The sequence below is a fragment of the Daphnia carinata genome, chromosome 7 (assembly GCF_022539665.2).
Source record: "Daphnia carinata strain CSIRO-1 chromosome 7, CSIRO_AGI_Dcar_HiC_V3, whole genome shotgun sequence".
Lineage (NCBI taxonomy): Eukaryota > Metazoa > Arthropoda > Branchiopoda > Diplostraca > Daphniidae > Daphnia > Daphnia carinata.
This window is the reverse complement of record NC_081337.1, coordinates 4,004,511-4,020,602: the sequence shown is the minus strand read 5'-3', so window position 1 is coordinate 4,020,602 and position 16,092 is coordinate 4,004,511. Positions and strand designations below refer to the sequence as shown.

At 40.2% G+C, this 16,092-nt stretch overlaps 2 protein-coding genes across 2 annotated transcripts in view; both read left to right on the top strand.

The window, feature by feature from the left end:
- LOC130695636 (corepressor interacting with RBPJ 1-like) overlaps positions 1 to 16,092 on the top strand; it is a 101,065-nt gene that overhangs the window by 18,969 nt on the left and 66,004 nt on the right. The window lies entirely within an intron of this gene.
- LOC130695649 (enhancer of split mbeta protein-like) lies at positions 11,186 to 12,381 on the top strand. The gene is made up of 2 exons (XM_057518816.1): positions 11,186 to 11,389; positions 11,542 to 12,381. The coding sequence occupies exons 1-2, from the start codon at positions 11,321 to 11,323 to the stop codon at positions 12,151 to 12,153; spliced, it is 681 nt and encodes a 226-aa protein (XP_057374799.1). The 5' UTR covers positions 11,186 to 11,320; the 3' UTR covers positions 12,154 to 12,381.

Below are 16,092 nucleotides of genomic sequence, written 5' to 3'. Positions count from 1 at the left end.
AACACGTGCGCTCGTTCTATATACACACAAACTCCAGCAGCTTTTTTCTGGGCCAGTCCTTTGTGAAGAGGCTGAAAGGCGACGCGATAGAGTGAAGACGCGGCGATACATATAAAAAAAAACGAAAAAAAAAACAAAACAAAAAAGGGAACGTATTCAGATAGGAGAGAAATGTGATCCTTTTCTTGACCCGTTGCTCCTCTTGTGCTAGTCTTTTAATGACTTTAGCAGCAGCTCCCCCCCCCCCTTCTCTTAAGAGTAGCTCAAAGTCCTTTCATCTGCTTCTTTTTTCCTTGGCTATAGACGTAGAGATGAGAAGAGCTGAAGATCTATTTAAATAGATGTCTGTTGTTTGTCGCCTCCATCACAGCAAATTTCTTACTCCTCCTTTATTTGCCTGCCCATTTTTAGCCCCTTACTCCAACGCTCGTATTTCCATATTTGTGCATATAGATCAAAGACAGTGGGTCTTTCTTTTTTTTCTTTTTTTCAAAACACACACACACACACACACGCTGGTTGTTGGTTAAAGGAACGTTTGAAACTCTCAATAACAAGAGTCGACCTTCTACGAAAGAGTGTCCCAAGAAACATTGAAAACGAACAAGTAAGAAGATACTACGCATGGGGGTTTTTGCCGGAATGATAGCGTCTTCTTTCGGACTAATTAGTCAACTCATTAAATCGTCGTGTAGGCCAATGGGTGGCAGACGATGATTGGTTCTATACAAAATAAAGAGCAAGCCGTTCAAAAATGTATTCCGACACGTGTCTTTCTGCAAGTAGAAAATTTGATATTCGATCGTGTGGTCTATTTACTGAAGGCTAATGTCATATTCAGCGCTGGCTGGGCTCGTTGTGTTCATTAGGGTCCTCGCATTTCGTTTGAAACGGAGACGTCTCTTCAAATGGTGAAGGCCCTCGTCGTTAAACATCGGGAGGCTTGCTGTAGGCAACGCAAAGAAAAAAATGTCCTTCTGCGGGTTTCAAATATTTATTTACGCGGGGAAGAAGAAAGAAAAATCTAAATAAAAGATAACGCGCATGTATGGTAATCGAGAGATATTAACGAGGATGTTTTGACATGTGGCCATATTAAGCGAATGACGCACACGCGATGCCAGAAGGCGAATTGCCGCAGACGCGGTACTCTAACAAACAAAAAATAAAGGGCCTCGGCAGAATCTGCGTGAACGTTTTCAGTGCGTTTTCGTGCAATAAAAAGAAACGGGATTTAAAAAAAAAAAAAAAGGGAACCCAGATTTTATGAACATCGTGAAAAGTGAAATTTAGGGGGAAATGTATTGATGCATACAAAGCGGGTACGAAGTGACGTCATCGTGTCTTAAACGAGCTAATCCCGAATAACAGCTAGAGGTTGTATATTGAGAAGACAACCTTCGTTACCGTTTTTAAGTTTATTCTAAAGTGTACAGTTAGATGACATTTCTTATTATTTAAATAAACGCGAGTTGGTAATTGGCCTGTTTCAAACGAACCCGGAAGAAAGAAAAAGCCTCCTCGAGTTCTCCGAAAAAAAAAAAAAATAGTAAACTGGATGTCTCAATCTGTGAGGGGAATAACAAGCGTGTCTATAAATATATAACGGTTTATCCATTGCAAAAAGTCATAAAAACAAAATCTTCTGTTTTTTTTTTTTCACAAATAACAAAAAACAAGAAAGCCGTTACGAAAAACGTCACAACGTGCTGCTCCTTTACGTCCGTCATCATAGAGATAATATAGAGATAACGGGGTTAATATACAGAACGTGTGTGTACGTCACACGACGAAGGCCAGTCAACACAGGCCTCCCCCCCCCCCCCCCACCATCTTCTCCCATTTCCCCTGCAAGAAATCAGATCGCTCCAACTTTGGTTAAAAGACACAACACAAGAAGGGTCTACTTCTTCTTCTTCTTTTACTTGTACACGCCATTATTACTTTCAAAACGATGAAGAAAAAAAAAAAAAAAAACTAACGTTCGTCTCTACACACATCCCCCCCCCCCCACCATATTTCGCGCTTTTTCTTCACTCCGGAGCGTGGGAATCCTGCAATTTGAGCCACGGATGAATACATAAGGGTAGAAGAAAAAAAAAAAAGAAGAAAAACACTTGTCAAACAGTCGCTAGAACCCATGTTACGATGAAGAAGTATATAGAAACCCAAAAGGGCGGCGACGCTAATATTATATAGCCGCCCCAAGTTCTATTTCGCTTTCCATCTGTTTCATTCTTGTCGGCGCTATGTGTATGTGTGTAGACGTCCCTTTTTCGACCCCCCCCCCCTCCCTCTCTTTTCTTCGACTTCTATACAGAACACACGTGAGTTCGAAATTTACTCCCACGCTTTTTTTTTTTAGATCGGACGCAATACACAGGGTGAAAACAGAACGCGAAATGGGCTATAAAATTATAGCATAATATATTTTTTTTTAAAGTATTTTTTTTAATTTCTTTATTCGCATTTGAATTTTTAGAAGGAAATGAAGACTATAGATGTTTATGAAGTTTTAAATTATATTGAGGGTTTATATAGGGGTAGATCGGCCTTGGCTGTTAGATATGGAGAAGGTCATCACGTTGTTAATAGATTGGATTGGACGTGTTTTTTTTTTTTTTTTTTGTTTCAGGTTGTTTGGAACCGCGTTAGGCCTAATTATCAATTCCATGTGAAAAAAAAAAAAAATAGGGACGAGCGAGACGAAAAAAAAACCGGCCACCACAAATTTCCAATTCGAAATTAGATTTCTTGTTTTCTTCACGGGATAACACGATGATCATCCGGGTAATTATAATACCTATTTTTTTTTTTATTCTTTGAATTTCAGCTTCCTTTTTCATATAGGGGTGAAAGTATTATAACAACATAGGCACCCTTCATCCCAATTATTTAAGAACAGCACGAGACCCAACTGAGAAATTCTATTTTTGTTATTTAAAATAGTTAACTTTAAGATGATTAAAAATAATAGCTATAATAAAAAAAAAAAAAAAAAAAAATCCTAATAGTTCAGCCTCTTTTAATGAAACGATCATTCCGCTGATGGCGCCACGAAGAAAGCAAAATCAAGTTAGTTCTAAAGGGATTCCCTTTATCCGCTTTATTATCATATGCAGCCTGTTAGATTCCAATGAAGCATCATCGTGAAAAAAAAAAAAAAAAGAAAGAACAACAAAGAACAAAAATGAAATGGGAAAGTGCGGCAGTTTGTGCGAGGGAGAGAGAGCCCCCATCATTCCGATCAAAGCCGTCACTCCGGTTTATTGGAACTTGATCTAAGGGCGGGGATGACGCGTTATCCTATATACACATGTGTACGTATAACTACGTTCTTTGAATACCACCAACGTAAAGCCCTGTCAAAGAATGAGAAACAAAAAAAAAAAAGGAATTCGAATTTCTAGAGGCCCCTTTTCATTCCCCAAAAAAGTCCGCCACGCGTCGCGACGTTGTGCGAACAATAGAAAAAAAAAACAGGGCGTTTCGTTTGTACATTTGCCAGCATCGCTATTCAATTGGATTCCTCTCTTTTTATATCTATTTTTAAAAATAGACGAATCTCATTGTTGCAGATAGACCCGAGGATCATCTTTCGATTGATTGCGTGACGCCCCCCCCTTTCATTTCATATGCTGTATAGACGTAGAAATGATGAAGCAAACAATCTCAGCGTCGTGAAAGGGGGATGCTCTTCTTGCAGCAACAACTACAACAACAAAAAAAAAATAAATACAACACAATAAAAAAGAGAGAGCGAAATGCCAACAAATATGTGCTGTGTTCATGGGGGCGAGGACACTTTGGCATACCTCCCGTGAAAAAAAAAAAAAATAATAATACAATGTTTTATTATTATCCTTGTGTGTGTGTTGTTGTTGTATACAGTTAAACTGAGGGGGTTATAGGAGTAGCCCTAAAGGTTTTTTTTTTTCGTCTCTTTAAACGTGGGAAAACATCTGCTTGCTCCGTCAAGACCACCGACTGCTGCCGGTCTTAGTCCGTTCTGTGTATGTGTGTGTGTGTGTGTGTGTGTATACATACAGATAGATGTTGTATGTGGGGCTTCTACTCAACATACTCCCCCACTTATCTCTCTATTGTGATACGACGCCCAAAAGACCAGAAAATAAAAAAAAAAAGAGGAACGCATTCCATCGGTATGAGACCCAACAGCTTGTGCTGCTCTTCTATATGTACGCGCACGTATCGATACTTAAAATAACACACACGAGCTGTGTGGGAAGAAGAAGCCTTGTTTACAATAGCACACACTAATATATGGTTTATTTTTTTTTTTTACCTGTGCATCCCCCCTCCTCCTTTTTTTTTGGGTTGTTATAATTGTGTATAGGAAACATAGGTGGGAGACCAACAAACATAAGGTTATAATCACATCATTATATAGGGAAAACGGTTAGCAGACTAATAGATCCATTGACCCGATTTAAATGTTTTTGATTGTTCTCTTCCTATATTGCTTTTTTTTTCTTTAAATGTGTGAACGGAAATAGAAGAGGAAAAAGATGTTTCTCTATTCACAGGTAAACATGTGCAGATAATTCAGTTTTTATTGTTTTCAATAACATATGCTCAATTCAGATAAATCTGCGTGCGATTAAGCGGCGCTTTGAAATCAAATGGGATTCATCGTTCGCCAATTTATTATCCTATTGTCCACACATTAAAGGCCAGATTTTATTTTATTTTTTTTCCCTTCCTTTTTTTATTTTTCAATGGCTATTTATTTATAAACGGAAGGATTAAAACTCTCAAGTGCTTGATGGAGCCAGCTGGTGAATATGAAAAGGTTTTCTCGATTCTGACGGATTATGGATTACCTTGTCATTCCCATTTAGCACACTTCGATTGTGATTTTGAAACAGATTTATTTGCTAATTTAATCCGAGATAAATAAATTGCCCTCCATGTAAAATCTAAAAAATAACAATTAAAAAAAGTTATCAAAATTCCAATACCAATTTTTTTTTTTTTTACTGCGTGTCTTGCTGATGTTGCAGTCCAATGAAATTCTATCAAGCTGGTGTACATAAGGGAACAAGCTGCTTTCTCGGATTACCACCGTATAGACCTAATGGACGTTATTATGTACAATATTTATATTCTTTAAAAAAAAAAAAATTTTCACTGCATAATACACATAGGCTCCCCCCGTTTTCATTTTTTTTTTTACATTGCCATCACTATATAGTAGGCTCTATATACACGCATTCGACACACAATATCCAAAAAAAAAAATGGATATTATTGTTGTCGAATAAATAAAAAAAAATGAACATCAAACGATGGAATTTGAAGCAATAGAAAAAAAATATGTGCTTTTGATGCGACACCCGATACATAAAAATGAGTACGTTACCAAGACTCGATCGAAATGAAACTCGATCCTCTGTGTATACATACACACACTGTTGTGCTTAGGCCTACATGATCAAATGCCTCCTCCTCGTCATGGTGAATAGGAAGGAAAAAAAAAGGAAAATACTTTTCTCGATTATCTTTTTTCTTGGCTTCTTCTTCAATTCGTCGGCGTCCCTCCTCGCCAGAGAAAAAAAAAGGGCCGGGAACTTCCTTAACAGCAATCGATTTGAAACGACCTTTTTTCTCTCTCTCTCTCTCTCATCTTTTTAACAGTTTAACAAAAAGGTTTTTCCAACTTTTTATACGAATTTAATAGCCACCCTCAAAGTGTCAAAAGTCTATACGGCCCGCTATATACGTAGCACATCATCATTACCACTGAATCCTTTTGAATTTCTCTTCTATTCTGTTCGATTTTCTACTCTCTGAGAAATGAAAGAAAAAAAAAATGGATACGGTTTTTATGTCGTGGAACAGAAAAAAAGGAGAAAAAGAAAAGAAAAAATCTTCTATCAATTGCGGAACACCTGGTCAAAATGTTCCCACGACCTTAACCCACCGCCGGTGCCACCTAAACCAATTATACTGCTCAGCAGATTGTGATTAAGAAGAACAGGTCGGCTAGTTTCTTTTTTTTTTTTTTTTTTTTTGGTCTGGCCAATGTTCCGCTATCAGCATCTTCAACACGACGGTGGTCTACCCTGGCCGCAAAAACTTCATCATCACCCATTCAGCACGAAAAAAACAATTGCAGACCAAAGGTTACGAGTCATTAAAAAGAATAAGGACATGGGAGGCGGGGGGGCCTCCCGTATAGATGGTGACGCGGGACAGCATCACAAGCTTTGTGCATTCTTTAGAGGGATATCGGGTGTGATATAGCCGTCACGGACGACATGTTTTGGGGTTTAAAAAGAGTAGGGAGGAAAAAACGCTTTTGCGTGTGTCGTGATCGTAATGATAATCTTGATGATGATGATGGAAATATAGACTGCCGGGGCCAAAGTTAAAAGCTTTAAAAAAAAAAAAAAGGAAAAAAAAAAGAGCTGAAACAGCGCGCACCTGCCGTCTTTTCCCACGACCAGGGGCACTAGCTACAGGTAGTATTATATACACACACACACACACACACACACACACACAGTGTGTGTGTGTGTACACGCACTGATAAGAGCTCCCTCTCTCTCCTGACGTCTATACACAAGAGGGGCTGATAGATGCAGGGCGTCGTCGTGAGTCAGGTATATAATTCAGCGCGCCCCCCCTTGTCTATCCCCCCCGACCCTTCTCGTCAACGTGTACACAGACTATAGAGATAGGGGACTCCTACCGTCGATTGTTATCGTCGTTTCACTTGCTGCGTCGCGATTTAATAGCCGTGGTCCCCCTCCTTCTCTCACAAAACCACCCCTCTCTCTCTCTCTCCTGTTTAAGGATTGATTTTCAACAGTTGTGTGTATATAATCGTCAAGTGCAAGAGGAAGAAGGGGGAGGGGGAAATACGGGGTAAGGAGTTCACACACAAAAAAAAACGATGTTGTTTTGTAATTGAATCTACGTGCTGTTGGTCAAGTGACTCGCATGGGGGGAAATCAGGATTTACATTTTTTATATTTTTTTTTTCCTTATTCGTTTGCGTAACGATTACGATTTGTTATCTGTTGTTTAGGCATACGGGGTTTTAGATTTTTATCTGTGCATACGCCCCTCTTTCTCTTATTTTTTACTGCTGAGGGTGAAGACAACAACACTTAAGTCACGTAGGACACTGTCACGTTTCACTGATTGCAACTCGTCTGAAATGGTGCGTCAACATTTGTTTTGTCTTGGAAAAGAAAACATTTGCATGCCGGTAGTCCTAGTTTCATCGACCATGGCTATATGTAGACCGTGTTGTGTAAAAAGACTTTGTGTGTGCCAGCAAAAGCTTGGCCGTTTTGGATGCTGCAAGGTTCCTTTCAAATTTTGTGTTTGTTAATCCGCTTTTCTTACAGACATTGGGGGGATCATCTTTTCGTGGAAAATGGAATGAAAATAAATCCATAAAAATACATTTAATTCAAGGATTAATTATGGTCACAGATAAATTTAAATCAGGCACAGGATTTTTATTCTTGGGCGAGTGCGGTGGAATTTGAATAAAGCTACAGTTGGCGCGCGCTCGCATTTGGGGATGGACAGTGTAGTTCACAAACATGCCGCTAGGTTTTAAAATGGCGCTGTATTCCAATCGAAATTCATTTTTCGTGTTTCGTTTTTCAATTCGTTTTGTTTTTTCTTTAACGAACAAAAACTCCACGTCCATCTTATCAAAGCATTTTTGCATATCATTAATTTAAAATTAAAAGTACGTGCGATTTAAACATCGGCACGTAGTAGACCGATGAATATGAAAAATCATCAAATAAATTTTGATAAAATGGAAAAAAACAATTCGTTGTGCTCATCATCTTTGATTTTTTTTTTCTTATTTTTAATATTTGAAAAACCGCCGTTTGTTCTGTTCGTTGCTAGCTAGCCGACAGGAAAACAAACAATGGAACCGGAGATGACGGTGTCGGTAATGAATGATGACACGGCACATTGAAAAAAAAAAAAGGATGAATATCTAACACACACAAAAAAAAAAAACGAATGACCATTGAGGGGATGCGACGTGAAGCTGAAGCCACGTGTGTGTTATTGACGTTGGACTTGACGGGGCTAGACGAAAGAAGAGAGTTACACAGAGAACGGATTTGAAAAAAAAAAAAACAACAAAAAATGTCGGTGCCGGGGTCACGGACGACCGGACAACGCGTGTGTGTAGTCAACTGTTGACAAAATGTTATTCACACATGTATAGAAATGCAGACGATTGTTGGAAAGAGAGAAAGAACGAACGGATATGAGCGTGAAGCGGATCGAATGATTGCACCGATTTCCAAAACAACACCCAGTCACAATAGAATACGGTTTTCCCTTCATCCCTTTTTTCTTTTTTTTTATTATTATTATTTCGTTCGATAACAATCGCTAAGAATTTGATTCAGCGAACTTCGCATCCATCAATCGTGACGGCGATTAAAACAATGGTAAACTTTGTTCTTTAGAAAAAAAAAGAACGAGTTACATAAGTTAAAGTTTTCCTCACGATCATTTCTGATAATAGTCAAGCGAAAAAAAAAATATTGTTTGATGTGATGTCAACTTAAATGTACGAGCATCGAATTGATGAGTTTGATACACGTGTAAAGGATGCGTGCAGGCGTTCCTATCAGTTACGTCATCAGCACAAGAATCGATGAACGGAAGCATCCAATCAACACAGCCGATTTAACAAACACGACCCTTCATCCTTTTTTTTTTTTTTAAAAACAAGAAAATTAGAACAAAATATCAAGCATTCATGAAAATGAAAAGGGTAATCAATCAATTGTCAGATAACACGACACTTAATGGCTTTGGGAAATGACCAATAAGTCCATTAGCAATCAACCGAAATCGACAGTTTATGGGACCACAATAATTGATCATCGACCTTTGACCCCGAAAACGAAAAAAAAACCGATCGGGTCAATACGCAAATCAAAAATGTTAATCACCCACAGACTCAAAGAGAAACCCCTTTCCGTTCTTTTTACTGTCATCGTAGCAAAACAACACGCCTTTGAGAGAAAAAGCAAAAAGATTTCAAATCACGTGATGAAAAAACATGGCCAATAGCCATACACGCCCTTCCCCATTGCCATTTCTCATTCGTATGTTTGTATATATATATTTTGTTTTTATCCAAAAACTTTTTCTTTAAAAAAAAAAAATAAATTCTTTTAGAAAAAAAAAAAGAGAGATATAGAAGGATGGGGCGCATGCCACCAACCCGTGGGAACGCGCAGGAGCAGCAGCTCAAAAAGCCAGCAGCAGCAAGCGCGCACGCAGCGAACACACACACAAAAAAAGAAATATGGCGGCGGCTTGTCTGGGGGCGGCAAGTTTCCGACAGGCAGCCAAAAAAGCAGCAGCAGCAGCAGCAGCACCAAAAAGCCAAAGCACAGTGGCGGCACGCGCATGGTTGGGAGAGAGATGGAGGTAGGGGGGGGGGGAGAGAGAGAACACATACAAAAAAAAAAAAAAGAGAGAGAGAGGATGAATAACAATGAAAGAGGAGGAGGATGTGTCGGACCTTTCTATTTTCTTGGGAAGAGTCGGCTCCCACGTTCCCACGCTTATATACAGGCGGAGTGCAGCACAAGCCTTTTCTTCTTCTAAAAACAACCTGGCGGGGTGTTGAATATCACCACACGCACTAACGGGGAGGGTCGGGTGGTGGCTTTTCTTTAAAAGAAAAATGAAATAGAAAAAGTTCACGTTTGTTTATACCTGACCATATATCGATTGATTCCCCCCCCCTTTTTTTGTGCTTCTTCAATTTTTTTTTTTTTGTTTTGTTTTATGATTCGATTTTTATATGGCAGTTCTTATCGATCGGCACGTGCCCTAATCTGTGCGCCATTTTGATTTCCGAACGAGAAAGAAAGAAGAAGAAATATGGATGGAAAAAAAAAAACAATGTGTCCAGGGAAGACAACAACCAAAAGGGTGTCGTACAAAATGGCCGTCTGTCAGCCACACTGTCGCCAGGTCAATTTTTTTGTTTCCAGTTAATGACACTATTTAGTAGCACGTCTATTAAAAACACGTTGGTGATATTTTGAATACCCCCTTCCTTTTTTTTCTTGTGGTCTCTAAAGAATAGGTAACATTAAAAATCTAAACAAAAAAATATATGTTGAAATCCTGGAGATGACAAGCCGCCGACATCACACACACAAAAAAAGAACTTGTCAAGAAAACGAGAATCTTATTCGCCTGGGAGTTTTTTCTTTTTCCACGCGCTGCCAGATTTATTAGGACACCAGGGAGTTCAGAGATTCTTTTATTCCATTCACTCAAGATGAATTGATTTCTTCTTTTTTTTCAAACTAATTAGTTTGATGGCTATTTTTTTAAAAACAATTTTGAAATCAGATCATCGAAGCAGGATCCACGTGACACGGGCCGATAACGCGCACACCTTTTTGGGTTGACGTTCATTGGCTCGCCCAAAAAAAAAAAAAAAAGAAAAAAAAATTTCGTTTGATTCCGTGGGAAAGTCAAAGTGACCAAACATCCGTGCGCGTGCTGAAATGGGCGCCCCGCGTCGATTGTTCAGCGGTTGGAACGTGACTATACACCCGTGCGACCCGGTTGGGAAAAAAAGAAAAAAAAATTCATGATCATAAAAATAAAAAGAAAAAGAAAAATAAGAGAAAGAGAGGATTTAAAAAAGAAAAAAAAAAACAGAAGCCGCGCGACGACCATTGTACGCTAAGCAATTTCGCCCGGGAGCTCAATGTTGGTGCGAGTCTCCTTTACAGGCCTGGACAGGTCTGGCGCGGAATTAAAACTCCCGTCCAATACAGTGAGAGTAGGACCGTGGGAACGAAGCGAAGAGAGCGGCAGCAAGCCGACGGAGGGAGGGGGGGGGGGAGATCTTGGGAGCTTGGCCCCCACGCAAAGGCAAGAGCCAACACACCGAGACAACAACAAGCGGGGGCAAAGTGCCGCTACACCAGCGCCGATTCCCATCGTGGCCGACAGAGACAACTTCCCCCATTTTTATTTTTTTTTTTTCCAAACTGCCGCCCACCGAACTTATTACCCACCACCCACGGCACAAGCCAAAATGGTGGTGCTGGCATAATGGGCGGAGCTTGGTCCAGGGCCTTGCCTATATAAACCACCCTGGACGGGTGTCGTTTTCATCACTATTCATCCTTGTGCCTTACGAGTTCGATATCGTTTCTTGTTGAACTTAGCTGCGTTACACGCAATCGCCTTCAAGTGAATCTATTTCGTTTGTTTTCTATTTGGGTTTTCATTTTACCAACACAAACAACCGACCAATCAATTCAAAATGGCTTCCACTGTTCTGAGCAACGTCGAAGAAGAGCAGCCCATCTCACGGACTTACCAATACCGCAAGGTGTGTTTACTTTCCATCGTTTATTGCAATCATTTCTTTCTCTTTTCTCAAAGGGAAATAAATTGGCAATTCTGTCACCAAAAGAAAATTCTATTAAAAAAACCGGTTTTACATCAACATTTGAAACTAAATTTCTGATTTTCCCATTAAAGGTTATGAAGCCTATGCTTGAACGAAAACGTCGTGCCAGGATCAACCGGTGTCTGGACGAATTGAAGGAGCTGATGTCGTCTGCTTTGGCTTCGGAAGGCGAGAACTTGACCAAGTTGGAGAAGGCCGACGTTTTAGAACTGACGGTTCGCCACTTGCACAAACTGAGGGAACGTCAAGCCCTCGGATTGAGCCCATCTCCAGCAACGTCTCCCAGTTCGACACAAGACAAATTCCGCGCCGGATTCACTCACTGCGCCGCTGAAGTGTCCCGCTATTTGGCCACATCCACCGGTTTGGACGTGACAGTCGGCCAGAGGCTCCTCTCTCACCTCGGACGCTGCGTTCACACTCTGGAAACGTTTCCAGCTTCCGGTGCCGCCATCCCGTCTGCTAGCTACACACCACCCAGCTCGCCGACCCAACAGCAGCAACCGGAATTGCGCAGCATCCATCGTTCTTCCGTCTTGCCTCCGCTTCCAGTCAGTCCGGCTCTGTCTGACGTCATGGACACGACGACGGGCCCTTGCGATTATTCCAAATACTCGATCCGCTCTGATTTGTATTCGCCATCGGTGGCCACTGCGTCCGAGAAAGTTTGGCGGCCTTGGTAGACACGAACTCTTTTTCGATGGTTTTCTTAATCGAACCAACACCCCATTGTTGTGATACATTTCGTTTTTTTTTTTGTTTTTTTTTTGTATGTGTCCCCCCCCCTTTTTTTATAACAAAAGCCCGTACATGGATGGATGTGGCCAGCGATTTCTTGTGATAAAATTTGTACAAAAAAAAAAAATAACAACTAAATAAAACAAAAGAGTTTCTTGTTTTTCTCGAAAATGGATTCTGTTTTTGCACACGTTGTTTTTTTGTTTTCTTCCCAATACATCAGAACATGTTTTTCATTTAAAAACAAATGACGCCAACCATTTTTTCGAACGTTTTTTATTTATTCATTGCGAGTGATAACTGAAAGAGAGAGAGGACAGAGGGGCGTACACAATCTCGTGGGATCGAAGTGCGACATTTGTCAGGTGGTCGCTAATTGCGTCGATCACAGGAAAACGATGTCCGTACATTTTGTGTCCCTCTTTTTTCTTGTAGAAGAACAAAAAGAAAACAAAAGGGAAGGTGCGACATTCCAGACGTGCGCGAAATATTGGAACGATAGGCCAAATATCGACGATATGTCCTGCGAGAGAGAGAGAGAAGCTAAAAGGGAACAGAACAGAACTTCCTGTCGGTTGCACTTGTTACCGAAGGCCGTGGGAAAACGTGCCAGGTGTCAAGTGCGCGCGCGCACAGCTTGCTTTCATTCTGCCTTTAACGTTTCCCTACCTGCTGATGGGGCCCGTAATTTCTTCATAACGTAACATGATGATGGCCAACCCAAAACCGTTTCAAAACATATATATGTATATATATACACGGTAAATAAGATTATTTCTTTTCTTTTTTTTTTTTTTTTTTTTACCCGGAAGTGAAATTGAAATGGGGGAGAAATAATTTTTGTTTCAAAAATTTAAATTTAGGTCAACCGGAAATTTCGGAAAGCAAAATACGAATCCGAGGGAGTAAAACGGTTGCGTGTTTGTACAGGAAAGGTGTTGTTCTTTTTTTAACAATAAGGAAAGATGCTGCTGAAGAAGAAGATTCTGTGGGAAAATGGGGGGTGGGGATAGAAAAAAAAAAAAAAAAGAAAACAAGAGGACCCATCAAGCCGCCACTGCCGCAGATGAAACAGCAGCTCACAGGTGGCGCTCACCTCACTCACGCAATCTTTTTTTTTTTTAAATATACATTCTGATTTTTTTTTTCCCCTTCTCATTTTTTTTAGATACATATAATCACCAGTAGAGAGGTAGAAAATAACAGGTAAGGGACAAGAGTGAGTGAGGGAAGAAAAGAAAGAGAGAGAGAGAGAGAGAGCAATCACGGTCAGATTGAACCGAGTCCATTCTTTTTTCTTTTTTTTTTCTTCCCACTCCTGTCTCTCTGTCTTTTGTTAAGTCGTCTTTTCTCTTGTCTCCCTATCTCTCTCTCTCTCTCTCTCTCTCTCTCTTTTTTTTCTTTTCTTTCCCTTCGTCTTTTTTTATTTTATTTTATATTTTTTGGTTCTCACGACCCGGCGGTCTCTCTTTCTCCCCCTCCGTGCGCTCATGGCAGCGCATATAATTAAGCAGCTCCGACCATAAAATAGCGAGAGAGAGAGAGAGAGAGAGAGAGAGAAGAGATTGGTGGGTTTGTTGAGGAGTCTAAAGCGTTTCTTTCCCATTGTAGAAGCAGGGGCAGCAGCAAGAGCTGATGGCGTACACACAGAGAGAGAGAGAGAGAGAGGGCGACTCTCCAGACAAACACGACAGATAGGCCGCGGGCGATGACGGCACGTGCTAAGCCAAACTGCCGCGCGTTGAGTTGCGGTCGCATGGGAAAGAACACAAAAAAAAAAGGAATTTTTTTTTTTCCTTTTTGGATTTATTTTGAAGTCATTCAAACAGCGCGCGCCTTATCTTCCTTCCCTATCGACACGAGCATCAACGCCATCTAGTAGTTTGAGCATCAACTCGATTCGCTAGAAACAAAAATGATGCATTTTAAATCAACGACACATTTTTTCAAGAATAAATAAATGACAAAGAAAAGAAAAGAAAATAAAAGAAAAGAAAAGAAAAAAAAGAAAGGATAATAAAAAGAAATCTTAAGTAAATACGTCGAACGGGGGGTTGGAGATAATCATCGTGAAAATCACCTTGTTTGTCGTGCTTCTTTTTCAACGGGAACATGTTTGACATTACGGAGCAAGACAAGCGAGTCGCAGAGCGGCAGCTCGTTGATTTCTCACCGCTTCCGCATTTAATGGATCACGACATTAATTGCCAAACGAACTTGAACCACCGGAGTCGAGATTCGTTTCGAAAACGAGCAGCGCAGGTAAAAACAATTCGTGATGCCCTTTTTTTTTTTTTTTTTCCTTCACTATCGCTAAACAACAACAACAACAAAAAATGAAAATCTCTTGTTTTCCCTCTTGTTGTCGCGTCTGATTGATGACGTCCCAACCTCTCATGCCCGTCATCTCAATCAGCTCGACCTTGGCAACGAGCGAAGATTGCGGATTGCGGAAGAAGAAAGAGGAAGCAGGAACTATACAAAAAAAAAAAAACAGGAGGCACAACACCTGAACGTGCAAAATGGATTTTGAAATGTAAAAACAATCAGCTGATGAAAAAAAAAAAAAAAAAAAGGGTTGGCTCGTGCTAATTGAGTCGGTCAACGGCCCACTAGTTGAACATTAACATTTCACCCCTCCTTGTTTTGAGTCGTTCAACTCCGTCGAGGTGTTTGATTTCGGGATGGAAGCCATTGAAACAATGAAAAATGAAACAAAAGTACATAACAGAAACAATATAGCGTATACCATCACCATCACAAAAGAAGCCATTGAAATAATGAACTCTATCCGGAGATTCAATCGATATTTGGCCTACTAGTTACTACGACTCATTTGAATACGAAGCTTTTGGCTCTGCGCGGGTTCCTCTTCCACCATTTTATTATTATTATTTATTACAAAAAAGAGAAGAATTGTGTTGTGCTCTCTCGCGCTGATCTACGTCGACTATAATGGCATGACGGAGGGGCAGTTGAAAACATATAAAAAAGAAAATGGAGGTCAAGACCCCGGCGTGCCACTACACACAATACGGCGGGTGCTGCTTGCTGCCCTACACACATACACACACACACACACACACACGCGGTATATATTGTATATATAGTGACTGTGCAGCACAGAGGCCCGCTTAAACAGCCTCGTACACACACATACGCGTACAATGCACACACACACACACAGAGCGAAAATGTGAGGGGGAGGTAAGAGGAGGAGGAGGATAGCAGGAGCTGTGTGTAGGAGCGCGCTGACTCGTGGGAAAGAAAATGTTCTCACGCTGAAGAGTTTCATTTCATTCCCCCTCCTCCACCACGGGTCCACGACCGCCCACCTACTCTCCACCCACCCACAGCAGAAGCCACTACCGAAGGTACCGCGTCTCCTCTCTCTCTCTCTCCCTTATCTGCCTACTCTGTTGCATCACGACCAATTTTCTGTTAGATTTTTTTTTTTTTTTATTATTATTATGATGATTTTTTTTTTTCTCTCTTTTAAAGAGGAAGGGAATCTGTTATTTCATTCGCCTCTGGAACAATTTTTTTTTCTTCCCGTCATCAACCCTCCCCCCCCCCCTTTTTTCTTTTTTTGTTTCTTCCGTGCTTCTCCCCTTCTTCTTGAATAATAAAGAATTAGTACATGAGGTACTAGTGTAGACTGGCACCTCCATTATTATTTCTTTATTAATGAATGAACTCGTTCTAAATTCTTCTCTCATTTTTTCTTTTCTTTTTTTAAATTTTTTTTTTTTTTTTCATTTAATTATTATCATGATTTTTCAAAACCTTCGTCCCGAATAACAATACATCGTTGCTCCGTTCCTATTTTTAAATGTCCTTTTATTTAAAAAAAAAATTGTCTCTAAATTTGATATCGTATTTAA